This window comes from Hyperolius riggenbachi, chromosome 1, assembly GCF_040937935.1.
Source record: "Hyperolius riggenbachi isolate aHypRig1 chromosome 1, aHypRig1.pri, whole genome shotgun sequence".
Taxonomy (NCBI): domain Eukaryota; kingdom Metazoa; phylum Chordata; class Amphibia; order Anura; family Hyperoliidae; genus Hyperolius; species Hyperolius riggenbachi.
In genome coordinates, this window is record NC_090646.1 from 297,998,341 (window position 1) to 298,016,811 (window position 18,471).

General features: G+C 45.1%; 1 protein-coding gene across 1 annotated transcript in view; it reads left to right on the forward strand.

Moving 5' to 3' along the window:
- ZAP70 (zeta chain of T cell receptor associated protein kinase 70) overlaps positions 1-18,471 on the forward strand; it is a 188,315-nt gene that overhangs the window by 102,473 nt on the left and 67,371 nt on the right. The window contains exons 5-6 of the mRNA XM_068233768.1: positions 1,184-1,265; positions 8,499-8,533. Of these exons, the coding sequence (XP_068089869.1) occupies positions 1,184-1,265; positions 8,499-8,533 (117 nt within the window). The remainder of the gene's footprint in view (positions 1-1,183; positions 1,266-8,498; positions 8,534-18,471) is intronic.

Here is an 18,471-nt window from a genome sequence, read left to right on the forward strand (position 1 = left end):
ACAACATTACGCGCATTATAACGCGCACAAAACGCTAGCGCAGCCATGCTATGAGTTACCACGGTTTAGTGAATCAACCCCTATGTGTGGTGTGAAAATGGGCAGCATGTGAATAAAGAATGTGTGTATAGCCAGCAAGGAACCAAACTCAGTCAGACATTTTTTTCCACATGATCAGCATCATCAGGGCAACATATGACTGCCATATGCAACTTCTTCATCTGCCACCTTAAAGAGAACCTGTACCAAGTAAAAATATTTAAAATAAACACATGAGGTAACTTCAAATGAACATTACATAGTTACCTTGCCATCAGTTCCTCTCAGAAGCTCACCATTTTCTTCTGACAATAATCCCTTCCAGTTCTGACAACATTTTGTCAGATCTGAAATATATCAGTTGCTGTCAGTAAAATATCAGTTGCTGTCAGTTATAGCTGAGAGGAAAACTGATGTACCAGGTAATGTCCATGTTTCCCTATGGCTCAAGTGGGCGATGTTACAGTTTAACTGTGTGCTGACCAGAAAGCTGTTATGGGTAATGGCCATTTTCAAAATGGAGGACGGAAAATTCCCTTGATCACAGTGAACAAACAGGACGCGGGACAGGAGAAAGACACTGAGGAGTAGACTACATGGAAGGTAAGTATGACTTGTGTATGCTTATTTTGACTTTTAATTTTCAGTTCAGGTTTTCTTTAAGCCATAGTTTGCACTAAATAGCCAATCTGGCTGCATACTCCGCCACAAGTCTAAAACACTGAATGTGATATTTCACTCACCCTCTAGCCTAGTTTCTGTGCAACAGCAGGAACGCAATGGATCTGGAATGCAGCAATACACGTTATCTGTGCATGGGTTGCATTCACTGATGCATACAGTCAATGAAAAGAATGCTTCACTGTAACTAAATATGTGTGCATGCAGTGTATTACACTGCTGCACGCCATTATACTGCATTTCACCAGCCACACAACGCAACATCCCTCTGTGAACATGGCCTCAGTTGATTTGTGAAACCCACAGGTTCCTTTAATCTAAGAAAGTAGTTTTCACTACAAACCTATAAACCAAACAAGAGAGTAGTTATGCAAGCAATTCTAGAAACCATATCATTTTGTTTTTTGTATACAAAAATGTCAACTTTTTAACCTGTATTTCTTTATTCTTGTCCCATGTACAGTTAGTTGAATACCTGAAGCTTAAGCCTGATGGGGTCATAACAGTTTTAAGGGAGGCCTGTCCCAATGGTAACGTTTCAGCTGGTAAGTCAGAAAAGTTGTTGCACAATTTTCATACTATAGCTTAGTAAAAAAACAAACACACAACTGCACCCCACAACACAAAAAGTGTGCTTAGCACTTGGTCACTAAAATACAATTGAGATCTTCCAGAGGGGAGACCTGTCATTGGTAGAGCTTGCTTGGTACAAAAACATGGCATGCGCGTGCGGCGTGCCTGCACAACGTGCCCACGTCCACGCATGGCTTTTTTGAGGAGAGCCAGTGCGGGGGTCGCGGCCAAAGCTTTGCGCCCGTTTTTAAACGGGCCTTAGGTCTAGTAGTGAATAAAAGCATGAGATGCTTGCATACTACACTCTCGTTCTAAATTATTTGTGAGACTACATCAGGTACAATTTTGGACACCACACTATGGAAAGGACACAGAAGTTTAAGAAAAATTCAACAATTGGGCAACTAAGGTCTTGCTTGGATTCAGCTTGATGTGTGAGGGTACAGGACAATGCTGTACTACCTCTTCTGGTTGAACTTGATGGACTCCGCTCTTTCAACCAAACTAACTATGCAAATTATTTAGAGACATTAGGCAAAATTGGGCTTATTTAGCTTTGGAAAGAGAAGGTGTAGCCTTGATATATACAAGGCCTTTGACACCCTTTCGTGGGACTATTTACAATTTGCATTGCAACGCTGGGGATTTGGCTCTTCATTCATTAAATGGATACAAGCTCTCTACTCCTCGCCTCTAGCCAAAGTACAATATGCTAGTTATTCCTCAGATACTTTCCATATCAAAAGGGGGACAAGGCAAGGTTGTCCCCTTTCCCCCATCTTGTTCATCCTCGCCTTAGAACCATTGGCACAGGTAATCAGAGATGCAGCGGAGGTAAAAGGTTTGGAATTGGCGGGTATTCAGCACAAGATTAATCTCTTTGCTGACGACATGTTGTTATTTGTCACAGATCCCCAATCTTCAATTTCACACTTAATGACAATATTTAAAATTTTTTCGCAGGTATCTGGTCTGACCATTAATCCTCATAAATCTGTTCTCATGAATATATCAATGGATAGTAACTCCTGGTCCTCCTTAAAGGGGTTCTTTCGCGAAAAAAGTAGGCAGTTAAAAAATGTGACAGATGACAGGTTTTGGGCCAGTCCATCTTTTTAAGGGGGATTCTCAGGGCTTTCTTTGTTTTCAACAGCATTTCCTGAACAACAGTTGCAGAATCTAACTGACATAATAGTGTGCAAGTGATTAGGGAGGCCGGCTGGCATCTTGCTATTTTGGCAGTTAAACTGCTGTTCAGGAAATGCTGTTGAAAACAAAGAAAGCCCTGAGAATCCTCCTTATGCTGGATACACACCATGCGTTTCCGCGTCGAATGCGTCCGTCGATACGCGTCGATTCGATTATTTCAGAGCATTTCCGAATGAATTTCGATGATTTTTAGGTTGATTGCCATGTAAAGTATGGCAAATCGACCTAACGATCCATCGAAGCTTAAATCGGACATGTCGGAAATAATCGAATCGATGCGTATCGACGGACGCATCGAACGCAGAAACGCATGGTGTGTATCCAGCATTAAAAAGATGGACTGGCCCAAAACCTGTCATCTGTCACATTTTTTAACTGCCTACTTTTTTCGCGAAAGAACCCCTTTAATAAAAGATTGCCTATTCAAGATAGCTACAGCACATTTAGAGTACCTAGGGATACGCCTCACTCCAAACTATGATTCCCTTTTTCAAGCTAATTACTACCATCTCTCTAAGCAAATTACCACTTTAATAACCCGATGATTCCCCTTACAGTTGTCCTGGCTTGGGAGAATCCACTCCGTAAAAATGACTATTTTACCTAAAATCCTTTACTTATTTTGACTTCTTCCAGTTAGGGTTCCCCCGCATTTCTTAAGGCTTTTACAAACTAAACTGATGAATTTCATTTGGGGGGCTTCTAGGCCCAGGATTGCTAAATCTACTCTTTTAATACATAAGAATCAAGGGGGTCTGGGATTCCCAAACATTATTAAGTATTACCAAGCGGCTCAAATCACTCCCCTAGTGGGCCTTTATAAAGGCCCAAAAATGCCACTTTGGTCTCTCTTTGAAATTGTTGCTGCTGCTCCGCAATCAGTTCAATGCCCTATATGGCTTCCTCCTAGGTCTAGACCCTCTACTTTGGGTAAAGTCTTTAAACATTTGCTTTCTGTTTGAGATTCCTTCAAGTACTCTCAAGGCCTCCTATCCCCCACTCTTCCATTACTACCCATATTGGAAAATCCGCTTTTTGCCCCAGCCTATGAAAGCCCGGCCGCGTTCCGCTGGTGGTCCTCTAAAAATATGCTCCTGGTCCGAGATTTGATTAAAAACTCTAAGATTATTTCTTGGTCGGATCTCCAAGAACGATATCAGATTCCGAATTCTGAATATTTTAGATATCTCCAGCTGAAGCACTGGATTAATTCCTTACTAGTAAATCATCAGGATATTAATCTCTCCTGTTTTGAAAGAGCGTGCATACAGAATCCAGGAGGCCGCAGCTTAATTAGCACCTTTTATTCTGCCTTAAATAGCCCCCCAGATGGTTTTGTTCATACATACGCCAAGAAATGGGAACAAGATCTACGGGGTACTAAACCTATAGAGGATTGGAGGATGTCTTGGGACACTATTAACCATATATCTATCAACATCAACCTTATTAAATCTTCCTTAAAGGACTTACGAGGCCAGATTTGTAAAAAATACATAAAAAAAGTTAGATACCTGTGTGTGTTTGCAAGGCACGGAGGACGCCGTCCGCGCCCTCCGTGCCGTTCCGCCTGGTCCCCGCTGCTTAATATGCCCCCGAACGACCCCCGACCGCACGGCCCGGGTCGGGTTCTCCAGCCTTCACAAAGATGGCCGCCGGAGCTGGCCGCGGCTGCGCAGTCCGCATAGCCGCAAGTGCGCCTGCGCAGCTCTAAGGCCAACTCCCCGATCCACGCTACTGTTACGTGGATCGGGGGGTTGGCCTTAGAGCTGCGCAGCCGCACTCGCGGCTATGCGGACTGCACAGCCGCGGCCAGCTCCAGCGGCCATCTTGGTACAGGCTGGGGAGCACGACCCGGGCCGCGCGGTCGGGGACTGTTCGGGGGCATATTAAGCAGCGGGGACCAGGCGGAACGGCACGGAGGGCGCGGACGGCGTCCTCCGTGCCTTGCAAACACACACACAGGTATCTAACTTTTTTAATGTATTTTTTACAAATCTGGCCTCGTAAGTCCTTTAAAGGTTCTAATAAATGGTAATGGGTGCCAGCTAGATTGGCTCATTTAGGGGATTCTGGCAATTGTTTTTGAGGTTGTACTGTCAAAGGTGATTTGCTACATACCTTTTGGAGATGTCCCATGATAACCCGCTTTTGGACCAAGGTCTATAAACTAATACAAGCAGTCTTTCATACCTCCTTGCAGAAAGACCCTTGGTCTGCCCTACTACATTTCCGCATAGACTCCCTCTCCAAGCATCAAAGGGCTTTGGTGCATTTTATCTTTGTTGCCGCTAAACAAACAATTGCCAGAGCCTGGAAGCAGCAATTAGTTTCCTTTGAGGAAGTTAAAAACAGACTAACTAATTTTATGATTCAGGAAAAGCTAGCAGGTATTCTCCTTGACAAGCTACCCAAGGTTGAGGAGATTTGGCAACCATGGAAAGATTATTTGGTCATAATAGGGAGAGGTTAGTATTATCTGGGTGAACGATGGTCTGCTAACTCCAGGGGTGGGGGTATTTGGTCTCCCGTCTAGGTCCACTCTATTCTTCTTCTTCTCTTAACTTTCCTCTTTTCTTTCTTATTTCTTTTCTTCTTCTTCTCTGTCTTTCCCCTCTTCTCCACCCTATTATGGTGGAGGGGACGGGATTGGGTTTGGGGAAGGGAGCTAAAGGGGGTTGGGGTGTGACCCGGGGGGGGGGGGGGAGGGGGGGGGGAAGTGTGGGGGGGTTGAGAAGTGAAAAAGGGTCTAGCGAACAGTGGGTAGGGGATTATCGGACTCACACTCTGTGGGGATTCCGGCCACCCTGGGTCGAGTCTCCCCGCTAGTTATTTTACGGTTACGCCTTAGGCGTATCCACTCTACTGTTGAAATTGTTCCTCATGACAACATTAGCCTTGTGTAAATGTTATGCATTTCTTTTTCATGTTCTCATTGTCATGTGGTCCAGTTCTGGGTGAACGTTGATCCCTTACTGGCGTTGTACACTTCCTTTAATGAAAACCTTCAATAAAAATTTTGAAACAGGAAAGAGAAGGTGTAAAGGCGAACTAATGTACATGTATGAATACTTCCAAGGGCAATATAAATGTTTGACCAATGAGCTTTTTTTCCTTTTGTACAAATGACAAGAGGACCTTAAATGTGCATGGAGGAAAGTTGATTTTATTGCCTGTTTAAAGTGGTTCTACTCAGCAACAATGGTTAAGATTTGAAATATTGTACCACAAGTAATTACAGCAAATTCTTGGAAGCTTTCTTTACGTTGAAATAGAGGCCTACATGGGTCTAATTTTTCAGACTCGCACCTGAACCTGCTTTCTGGGGAATTTGATACCTGCAGCCGACCCCCAATCCTCCAGATCCGCAACCCGCTTTTTCTATTTTCTTCTAAAACACATTTAAAGGGAACCTAAAGTGAGGCTTTCATATTTATTTCCTTTAAACCACTTGAGAACCACAGTGCTAAACCCCCCTAAAGACCAGGCTATTTTTGGATCGCAGCGCTGTACTAAGTAAAAAGACGATGGTTTCGCCATCTAACAGTCTCCGAATGGCGATCGCCACTGGGAGACTGAAGGCGGAGCGGAGCTCCACCTACCAAGCAGGAGATGGCTGCGCAGCCAGAGCGCAATCTCCTGCAATAGCGGGCCCCAGGACTTGATGACAATTGGCGTTAAGCGGCCCTGGAGCTGCCGTCGCTGTCCTGCCCATTGGCGTGATGTGATCTTTAAGTAGTTAAGCAATACTAGTTGCCTGGCAGTCCTGCTTATCTAGTTTAGGTAGTGACAGGGACCCCCCAGGTTAGGTAGTGACAGGGATCCCCCTGTGTATGTAGTGACAGGTGCCCCCCAGGTTAGTTAATGACAGTGACCCCCCTGTGTATGTAGTGACAGGAGCCCCCCAGGTTAGTTAGTGACAGTGAATCCCAGTTTAGTTAGTGACAGTGAATCCCAGTTTAGTTAGTGACAAGTACCCCCCAAGTTAAGTAGTGACAGGGACCCCCCAGGTTCAGCAGTGCAGGCGGCAGCAGCGGGACACTTACTCTATCTTCCGGCGTGAGTGAGCTCTGTATCTGTGCGCCGCTGCTCTGGTCTAGTCCAGACCAGCGCAGCGGCGCACAGAGAGAGTCACTCGCGCTGAAGGATAGCGTAAGTGTCCTGCCGCTGCCACCCGCAATGCTAATTTCTAAAGGGAGAGCGAGAGAGAGGGGGAGCCCCAAAGGTGAGGGAGTGTGGGGGAGACTTTTCCTCTTCTCCACACGCTCACTTTTCTCTCTCTGCTGCCACCCCAGGGTGGTTGGGCCGACCACTTCCGTGTTCGGGTGGCTAGGGGGGGCAGCAGCTGGCCAGGGGAGGGCCAATGCCCTATTTTGCCATACGTGTGGACGCCCATGCAATACGGGTACCTGGACCCAACCTGCATTTCAGGTAACCTGCAGGTACCCAACCCAATGTAAGCCTCTACGCAAATGTATGTTAGCTAGGTGTGGGAAGGTGAACTCTTGATCCAGTCAAAGTTTCTGTCTTCATTGCTCTCTGGATTGAGGTATACTGAGGCTGGAAAGGTTGAACTTCATGGGTGCATCTTTTTCTTTTTTTCAACTTAGATAACTATGTATAAAGATTATCTACTAGCTCTACACAACAAGTACCAAAAATGTGTCCAACTATCTTCCAAACTTGTCTGTTGGAAGATAAGTTGGGTTTGTGTACAGCCAGATGACCAACTAATAACAGGTTGTTTGCCAAATGCAACCGGAGGATCAGTCTGACCAACTATCAGGCAGGTTGAAATGTGTGTATACATCTTTTGAACAACTTTGTTGTTTTTGAATGCGGATATGTTGTGAAGTTTGTCATTTAGCTTGCATGCATAGTATTTAAGTGAGTTGGTTGGTTGGTTGGCTTGTGTATGTACTTATCAGGTAAACAACTTGTTGTACAGATCGTCATGTTGCGCAGTTGGTTGTGCATTAAGTTGGACACGTTTATGAGACATTAGTCAATTTTCAGTACTTCGTGAATATATATTTTTAAGTGTTTTTCCACCTCAACTGAACCAAAGAAATTTCCCAGAAAGCAAAAAGGTATTTGTGGAATCTACTGTATTTTCTAGATCAGTGCTGTCCTGCTGCGGCCCCCCTGCCACCTGCTCCATGCAGTGGCAGCGCTACAAAGGATCACAGAGCTGAGGACTTTTTTTTAAACCCCTTTCCCTCATGCTGTGGCTGCTGAAATGTACATATTTACAGCCCCCCCCCCCCTCGTTCTCCCCCATGCTGCTGCTGCTTCTAACACACCTCAGATCGGCGGCGAGCAGGAGATCTGTCTGGTTCCTATCTCCTGCTCTCTGCCGATCTGAGGTGTGTTAGAGGTGGCGGCAGCATGGGGGAGAACGAGGTGGGGCTGTACATATGTACATTTAAGCAGCCGCAGCATGGGGGAAAGGGGGTTTATGGTGGACTCGATTGACGGTAAATGGGTAATAATGGCTGTATTCCGGCTGCCAGTCAAAATGCATTTTGTGGGGAAATATGCTGCCAATGTGATTGCATTTTGTGGGGAAATATGCTGCCAATCTGATCGCATTTTGTGTGAAAATATGCTGCCAATCTGATTGCATTTTGTGGGAAATATGCTGCCAATCTGATTGCATTTTGTGGGGAAATATTCTGCCAATCTGATTGCATTTTGTGGGGAAATATGCTGCCAATCTGGTTGCATTTTGAGGAGAATTTGCTGCCAATCTGGTTGCACTTTGTGGGGAAATCTGCTATCACTCTAATTGCATTTTGTGGGGAAACTGCTGCTAATCTTTGTTTTCTTTGGGGGGGGGGGGGGGTGTTATTCTGCCGGCCCTCCACCATGTGGTCTGGAAAGAAAACGGCCCTCCATGCCCGCGAAGTTGGACAGCACTGTTCTACATATAGCATGACATGAACAAAATTTCATAGACATACCGTATACAATTTTATTTTTCTATATTTTTCTAGGTATTTGTGCTATGCCACCCTCACTTCCCCAAACAGTAAGTACTCAAGACATATAAAGTAGAGAAGCAGCAAAACTTATGCAATTTTAAACCTGGCCTCAAGGCAATGCAAATTACAATCCTAACCCCTACTGCCCATTACATTGGCATTTTTCATTTGATCTGCCCTGACTCCTGAGACTGCTTGAATTTCACCTAAATCATTAATGTAGGACTGTACAGGTGAAACTCGAAAAATTAGAATACTGTGCAATGGTCCATTTATTTCAATAATTCAACTTAAAAGGTGGAACTAATATCTTAAATAGTAACCCTTTGTAGGCGTTTGGTATCAATTAGCTGATTAGAGTCTTGACACTAGGGGATTGATTCACTAAGCTGCGCTGCAACAGCAGAGCAGCTTAATCACAGCAACGCATGGTAATTTCCAGCGCATGCTATGCAGCCATAGCGTGCACTGCCAAATCACGCTATGCTCCTATAGTTTAATTATAGGAGCATAGCGTAATTTAGCAGCGCACGCTATGGCTGCATAGCATGCGCTGGAGATTATTACCACGTGCTGCTGTGATTAGCAGTAGCAGTGCAGCTTAGTGAATCAACCCCTTTGAGCCTAGAATATTGAATATTTTCACAATAGTCTAATGGTCTGAGATTTTGGTTTGGGGGTTTTCATAAGCTATAAGCCATAATCATTGAAATGATAAAAAATAAAGGCTTGAAATATCTTGCTTTGCATGTAATGGATCTATCTCATATATTAGTTTCACCTTTTAAATGTAATTGCTGAAATAAGTGGACTTTTGCACGATATTCAAATTTTTTTGAATTTCTCCTGTAATTTGCATGCCTATGACACTTTTTTCTAATTGTTTTGTATTGAGAATTTTAATTTTTTTGAAAACTCACAAATTACAACAATGCGGAATATCAAGGTAAACAAGAATAAGATGCATTGGTAGAGCTTTATTTGATAACAAGTTGAAAGAAAGTACAACACTTAAACAGTGAACAAATAAACAATTAGAACGAATAAGTCGATCAACAGAGCACAAGCGAACGTATGCGAACAGGCACATGTATTTCAACTGCTTTCCTATTACCCATAATTGAGTTGTCATAATGGGATAAAGTGTGGCCTGGAGCCTCGTACACACACCTGACTCAAGTTGGCTGAGACCGACGATAATGACAGCTGACAATCTGTGTGTTCGGCACCCTACGACCCCTGATGCCCAATTTGTAAGTGACCCGCTGGACGGATCTACCCAACCCCATCGGCACCGATGCCCACGCCAATCCAACTGTTCCCTGCCGTGTGACATCACACATACACCGCTCGTCGTCCCATCATTGTCCCCCCTGACCCTGACATGCATGTGTGCAGCAGGGCTCAGCGATGTTGCCCAAGGGGATCAGCTCCTGATCCCCAATAGGCAACATGCGTTGGGTATGAGTAACAGTCTGAGACAAATATGCAATTAACTTTTTCTCCTGAGTTATCTCCTAGGAGATAATTTTCATATTCTCTTTTAAATAACTTAAGCATTTTACAATTGAAAAAGTACCCCAAAATTGGTGAAAAAGAACCATCAAAATTATTTTGAGTATTTTCTTGCTTGCTGGTGGTTTATGACAAGGTTTGAAAATATCACCTTGGAGAAAACTCAGGAGAAAAACTTAAACATAATTGCATATGGCCTTAGGCTAACTTGAAGCACCTTCCCCCCTGTACATCCCTGTCACACACAAACACTCACACAATATCACTGCAGTGAGCACTCGTACAAAAATGTAAAAAAGGGATCCCAGTAAAAGATCAAGGCTGATAATAAAAAGGCTTTTGTTTCCAAAATAAATGAAGTCCACAATGGATTATAATCTCCGTATGTATACTGATAGCGTTCTGCTTATGTGATAGTATACTGCACCAGTTTCCTCCGCAGTGGGTGAATCCTTAGGTCACTGTTCTCCTCTCACCACATCTATCACTGGCCTTGTGGAAAGGGGCGAGGAGTCCGCTGATGCCGCCGGGTATGGAGGGCACTTCCGTGTGAACGCCGCTACCGTCCTCTGCAGCTGGACGGTTCCGTAAGCGGCTTGCTGGTTACTTGCTGGCTTGGGCAATCCCACAGTGACGTCACTGATAGCGTAAGTGCGTAGGACGCTGACGTTTCGGGAGGTAACGCCTCCCTTCTTCAGAGCTCTGAAGAAGGGAGGCGTTACCTCCCGAAACGTCAGGAGCAAGCCGCTTACGGAACCGCTTACGGAAGCCAGCAAGCCGCTTACGGAACCGTCCAGCTGCAGAGGACGGTAGCGGCGTTCACACGGAAGTGCCCTCCATACCCGGCGGCATCAGCGGACTCCTCGCCCCTTTCCACAAGGCCAGTGATAGATGTGGTGAGAGGAGAACAGTGACCTAAGGATTCACCCACTGCGGAGGAAACTGGTGCAGTATACTATCACATAAGCAGAACGCTATCAGTATACATACGGAGATTATAATCCATTGTGGACTTCATTTATTTTGGAAACAAAAGCCTTTTTATTATCAGCCTTGATCTTTTACTGGGATCCCTTTTTTACATTTTTGTACGAGTGCTCACTGCAGTGATATTGTGTGAGTGTTTGTGTGTGACAGGGATGTACAGGGGGGAAGGTGCTTCAAGTTAGCCTAAGGTCAATGCAACAATTTATTCTTATCAATAAAGGTGTTTAAATTTTACACTTAGCGCTGTGGACCTCCTACTTGAAAATTTTTTATACTAAGGTATTGGAGGATTTACCTGGTCCATTTAGTCGCTGACAATTTCCATAGGCGCAGGATATACACACAATTTAAAATAATTGCATATGGCCCTTAGTGTCTGAAGCCTCATACAAACACCTACAGTGGGATGTAGACTAAGGAACAGAGGTGCCAGCAGAATAAAATGTAATAAAAACTTTAAAAGTGCTGGGGAGGTAGCGGTGGACTCACCTTCGGAAAGCAGACATGAAACAACTGTCTGACAAATTTAAACACATTTATTATGAGTACCCCAAAAGTGTGACGCGTTTCGCAGGCAAAGCCCGCTTCTTCAGGCAATAGAAGGGGGTCAAAAACTGTGGACAGAGACAAAAAACAGAACATGCTATAGCGAGCTACAAAGTTGGTATTATGCAAATTTCATAAATAAAAATTCTAAAAATATTAAGAACACATTTGTACAGTTGGTAATTGAGTAAGAAAAGATATACTAGCATTTAAAGCCCAGAGCGTCCTCTAGATGTTACAGAGGTGCTATTCCAGCACCTTACGAGCTACTGGTAAAAATCTATTTTGCATTTGCATTTATATACCCTGTACTGTCACTATCTCTGTTATCCTATGCTGCCACTCCACCTTCCTTAATGCTGCACATTTTTCATAAGCCCATAATGTCATTCTTTATGCAACTAAGTCTACACTACAGCATTTATCGTGTAATACTACTGCAGTTTACTAACATGCCTGCACAGTCACTCCCATACAACAATACACATCTCCATTTGCTATATATATATATATATATATATATATATATATATATATATATATATCAGAATCAGAATCAGAATCAGAAACTTTATTTCGCCAAGCACGACTGGGTCGTGCCCGGAATTGGGCTTGGCACTTACAGGGTACTGATACACGGTACACAGTAGTTACAGATAGAGGACATGCAGTAGTAACAGAACATTATACAGAAAAACAGAGCATTAAAGAACATGTATGCAGAGGGAGACAATGGCATAAGTTACAATACAATAAAAAAACAACCAAAAAAAGTACGCTTGAGCTATGTGCAAAGTGCCTCAGTGCGTCTTGGTATTTTGGGGTGGGGATAGGCATTTCCATGGCGAGAGTTCAGGAGGTTGACAGCAGAGGGAAAGAAACTGTTCTTATGTCTTGAGGTCCTGGTGTAGATGGATCGGAACCGGAGCTTCCGGCTCGAGGGGAGCTGATTAAAGAAGCGGTAGCCTGGGTGTGAGGGGTCGTTGGCGATCTTTAATGCTCTGGTGTTCAGCCTGGAGTGGTAGAGGAGGTCCAGAGTGGGAAGGGATCTTCCGATGATCCTCTCTGCAGATTTGATGACCCTCTGCAGTTTGAGCTTGTCGCTGGCGGAGGAGCTGGTGTACCAGACCAGGATGGAAGAGCATAGGACGGATTCGATCGTGGCTGAGTAGAAATTTGTCAGCAGTTTTTGGGCCATACCGAACTTTTTCAGTTGGCGGAGAAAGAAAAGTCTCTGTTGGGCTTTCCTCTGTGTTGAGGTCGTGTTGGTGTTCCACCTCAGGTCATTGGAGATAGTTGTGCCCAGTAGGCGGACACTGGGGACTCTTTCCACTTCCATGCCATCCATGTGGATTGGAGGCGGGGTAGAAGCGCTCCTCCTGAAATCAACAATCATCTCCACCGTTTTTGCTGTGTTTAGGACCAAACCGTTCTCTCTGCACCAGCTGCATATGCTTTCGACCTGGTGGCGGTACGCCTTCTCATCGTTTTTGGTGATGAGACCCACAATGGTCGTGTCATCGGCAAATTTGATTACTTTTACCGAGTCCGAAGTGGATTTGCAATTGTTCGTATACAGAGAGAACAGGAACGGCGACAGGACACAGCCTTGTGGGGCCCCTGTGTTGGTGATCCTAGGTTGTGAGGAGATGGTGCCTAACCTAACGACCTGGGACCTGTTGGTGAGGAAGTCCGTGATCCACAGGCGTAGGGTGGGGTGGACTCCTAGCGCAGCGAGATTGTCCTGAAGTATTTTAGGGCTGATAGTATTGAATGCTGAGCTGAAGTCCAGTAGGAGGATCCTGGCGTAGGAGTCCGGTCTATCCAGGTGATCATAGACGTGCTCCAAGCAGATGTTGATGGCGTCATTTGTGGACCTGTTCGCTCTGTACGCGAACTGGTGCGGGTCCAGCAGTCCCTCAGTAGAGTGCTTAAGGAGAGGTAGCACCATGCTTTCAAAAGCTTTCATGATCACGGATGTAAGTGCCACGGGCCTGAAGTTGTTGAGGTCGAGGATGCCCTGCTTTTTGGGGACCGGGATAATGGCAGACCTCTTAAAGCACGCAGGAACTTTGCCTTCCTGGAGGGACCTCGTGAAGATGGAAGAGAGGGTGGGAGCGAGCTGGCGAGCACAGGTTTTCAGGCAGGCTGGCGACACACCGTCCGGACCTGAGGCTTTCCTAGCATTTAGCCTTAGCAAGTGTTTCAGTACATCCTCCTCCCTCACTGATGGTGGGGGTGAGTAAGGGCCTAGGGCTACCGTGGCAGATTGTGCAGGTGGCTGTGGGAGTCCTGCAGGTGCTGGCTGACTCTCGAATCTGCAGTAGAAGTCACTGAGACTCTCGGCAAGCTCAGAGCTCGGTGTGGCGTGCTGAGGGGGGGGCTTGTAGTTGGTGGCAGCCTTCAGTCCCTTCCACACGGCTCGTGAGTCGTTTGAGGAGAGGTTCTGTTCCAGCTTTTCCGCGTAGCCCCTCTTAGCGGACCTCAGTTCTCTGTTTAGGTCGTTTCTTGCCTTCTTGTATTCCACCTGGTTGCCGGACTTATGTGCGGCTTCTTTGCTACGACGTAGTTGTACCCAATATATTATTTGCCGCACCTTATAGCCATAATGAGGTACACATTATCCGGGAATACTTTATATTTATATATTTATCTATATATTTATACCCATATATACACACCTCAGATCTCATACCATACTATCATTACACACAGACCTAGCTGCATATATCTTTTCTTACTCAATTACCAACTGTACAAATGTGTTATCACTATTTCTAGAATTTTGATGTATGCAATCTGCATAATACCAACTTTGTAGCTCGCTATAGCATGTTCTGTTTTTTTGTCTCTGGCCACAGTTTCTGACCCCCTTCTATTGCCTGAAGAAGCGGTCTTTGCCTGCGAAACGCGTCACACTTTTGGGGTACTCACATTAAATGTGTTTAAATTTGTCAGACAGTTGTTTCGTGTCTGCTTTCCGGAGGTGAGTCCACCGCTACCTCCCCAGCACTTTTAAAGTTTTTATTACGTTTTATCCTGCTGGTGCCTCTATTCCTTAGTCTACATACCTTGTCCACCCCTACCTTTCCTGAACTGCAGAGAGCGACTTCTTAATCCTGAGTAAGGACAGGTCTAATCTCCTCACCTGCCTGTACAGTGGTTACCCGAGTGGTAACCCATGTTTGTGAGTATACGTATCTCACTTCTAATTATTACACTTATTTCAGTACATACTACACTATATTGGGCTCTCAGTGTCTTCTTTTTTATACCTACAGTGGAATGAGGAAGTTTGGGCAACTTTGTTAATCATCATGATTTTCCTGTGTAAATCACTGCTTGTTACAATAAAAAATGTCAGTTAAATATATCATATAGGAGACACACACAGTGATATTTGAGAAGAGAAATGAAGTTAATTGGATTTACAGAAAGTGCGCAATAATTTTAGGTGCAAACATTTGGGCACTGTTGTCATTTTATTGATTCCAACCCTTTAAAACGAATTATTGGAACTCAAATTGGCTTGGTAAGCTCGGTGACCCCTGGCTGGCATACACAGGTGAATCCAATTATGAGAAAGAGTATTTAAGGGGGTCAATTGTAAGTTTCCCTCCTCTTTTAATTTTCTCTGAAGAGTAGCAACATGGGGGTCTCAAAATAACTCTCAAATGACCTGAAGACAAAGTTAGTTCACCATCATGGTTTAGGGGAAGGATACAGAAAGCTGTCTCCGAGATTTCAGCTGTCTGTTTCCACAGTTAGGAACAGATTGAGGAAATGGAAGACCACAGGCTCAGTTCAAGTTAAGGCTCGAAGTGGTGGACCAAGAAAAATCTCGGATAAACAGAAGCAACGAATGGTGAGAACAATCAGAGTCAACCCACAGACCAGCACCAAAGACCTACAACATCATTTTGCTGTAGATGGAGTCACTGTACATCGTTCAACAATTTGGCACACTTTACACAAGGAGATGCTATATGCAAGAGTGATGCAGAGGAAGCCTTTCCTCCGCCCACAGCACAAACGCTCTGTTTGTGCTGTGGTACGCTTGAGGTATGCACAGTAGCGTAGATCGAGGGGGGAGGCCCTAGAGCTGCGCAGCCGCACTTACGTGTGTGCGGACTGCGCAGCCGTGGCCAGCGCCCGGCGGCCATCTTAGGAGAGGAAGGGGAGCCCGACCCCGTCTGGGGGGTCGGGAGCGGCACGGGGGGCGATCACAGTGCGGGGACCCGGCGGAACTGCACGGAGGGCGCGGATGGCGTCCTCCGTGCATTTAAAAGCAACTAAGGTACTTATCTTTTTTTTGCTATTTTAGCTCGTAAGTCCTTTAAGGAAGCTAAATCAACACTAGCCATTGAAATTTCAGATCTCAGCATGCAAGGTGATGACACTGATCTACATTCATCAGCACAAGTACTAGGTGGAGATACCAGTCAAACATTACAAAATGGGCAACAAAGAGGTCAAAGCATGTGGAGAGTTGGTGCACACTGCTTTTTCTAAGTGCTTGGGATTTTAAATGTAATGTTATGAGTTTGTTCTCACTTGAGCAATGTAATTTTATAAATCACCCATAGCATTGCATTAGCAACAGCTCTCAAATCACTAGCACTAAAAAAGCTCTTGCAGCGTGAACAAGGCATTACTTAGTATTCTCAATTGAATATCAGAGGATGGTTGAAACAGTGGTTCTGCTAAACATCATGATTCGTGATGGGCGAACATCCAGATGTTCGGGTTCGTTGGTGTTCGGCCGAACATGCCCCTGATATTCGGCATGTTCGGGCCGAACCCCGAACATGTCCCTTTGGGGCCCCTATAGGGTCCCAGCATAAAGGGAGAGCATGCCCCGAGCGCGCGCGGGGGGGGGGGTCAGAAATGCCCCCCACCCCTCCCCGCTAAGCTCTCCCTTCTGCTGGACCCTATAAAATTAAATAGAAGTCCCCCAAAGTACCTGTAGCAGGCTGGCAGGAAGAGGACAGCAAGCGGGCAGCCGGAGAGCATAGGCGCTAGTACCATCTGGTACTTCCGCCCTCTCTCTGATGCACTTCCTGTTTACATTTGTAAGTCGCGTCAAGAGAGAGCAGAAGTACCGCGATGACGTGTACGAGGGTACGCGTCATCTACATGATGACACGTACCCTCGTACGCGTCATCGCGGTACTTCTGTTCTCTCTTGACGCGACTTACAAATGTAAACAGGAAGTGCGTCAGAGAGAGGGCGGAAGTACCAGATGGTACTAGCGCCTATGCTCTCCGGCTGCCCGCTTGCTGTCCTCTTCCTGCCAGCCTGCTACAGGTACTTTGGGGGACTTCTATTTAATTTTATAGGGTCCAGCAGAAGGGAGAGCTTAGCGGGGAGGGGTGGGGGGCATTTCTGACCCCCCCCCCACGCGCTCGGGGCATGCTCTCCCTTTATGCTGGGACTCTATAGGGGGCTTTGTTCGGCCGGACACGGCTGTGTTCGGCCGAACACAGAAGGCCTGATCGGGTTCGGGCAGTGTGCCCGAGCACCCTCCCGAACACCATGAGGTGTTCGGGGAGTGCCGAACCGAACCCGAACAGGCCAAAATCCGGGCGAACCCAAACAGTGGCGAACACTGTTCGCCCATCACTAATCATGATACCATTTTGCAGCAGTGAGCAATATCACTGTCTATCTCCGGAAGAAGAAATACATGCCTGCTTAGCAGAACCACTGCTTCAACCATCCTCTGATATTTTCAAATACTGGAAGGAGAACAAAATATATCAGAATTTTAGGAAACTCTCTAAAAAGTTCTTAATCACACACCACCTACAACTGTAATCTCAGAAAGACTAATCACCACCTCAGGCATCATAGTTAGGAAATGAAGTAGACTGGACACAGAGTTTGTTTGTATGCTAGTTTTCCTGAATAAAATTTCTTCCTTGAAAAGGACAACTTTGATAACTAACTAACCAACTAACTAACTAGTACTAATGAAGGACTGAGAGATATGGATGGTGCCATCCATTTTGTCATCTAAGAAGTGACATGTCTAACTAAGGTAATCATAAGATGTAGATATCCACAGATATCCACATGTTTGTTGTGACTCCAATAAAGTTTTTTTTTTTCTTTTTTAAAAAGACCTAAACTTTCATCCTCTTCATACATATTTGGAAGTACCTTTTGTGCAGGGGCGTAGCAATAGGGGTTGCAGAGGTTGTGACCGCATCGGGCCCTTAGGCCAGAGGGGCCCCCGAAGGGCCCTCCCTCAATGGCAGTATTAACTTTCTATTGGTCCTGTGCTCATAATAATGACTTCTATAGATACTTTGAATAATGGTATTCATTAACAAACTGTTCCCCATTCCCTTCTTGCACCTCTGATACTGTAGTTGCCTTTGGCAGGTTTTGGTGCTCCGTATCAATTTTTATAGAATGTTTGTGGGGCCCCAATGTAAAACTTGCATCGGGGCCCACAGCTCCTTAGCTACGCCACTGCTTTTGTGCATAGTGTTTCTTGCTTGGGATGACATATCTAGCTTTCGGTGGTTTAACAACTTTCTGAAGCCTTTATCCTCTACTATGGATAGTGGTTGTTGATCTGAGCAGATCATTTCAGCGACTAATCATGTGATTGTTTTATGGTCTTCATGTTTAAACCTTTACATTTTGTCAAGAAAGGCTGCCATAGTCTATTGGTTAGAAGAAGATGGTGGTACTGCTTTGCGTTTCACTAGGTGTAGTTTGAAGGAACTTTCTGTAAAAGATGAGTCAGCTGATCCTGGACTACACATTGATGCTTTGTCTTCAGACGGTAAGTCTGCACTGACAGACAGAGGACTTGAGGTTGACATCGAAGCTGAAGGCAATACTGGCAATTGTGATTGTGTACCTTTCAGTTCCGGAAATTTAGACAAATGTTTGGTTTTCAAATGTTACCACATTGCATGTTGT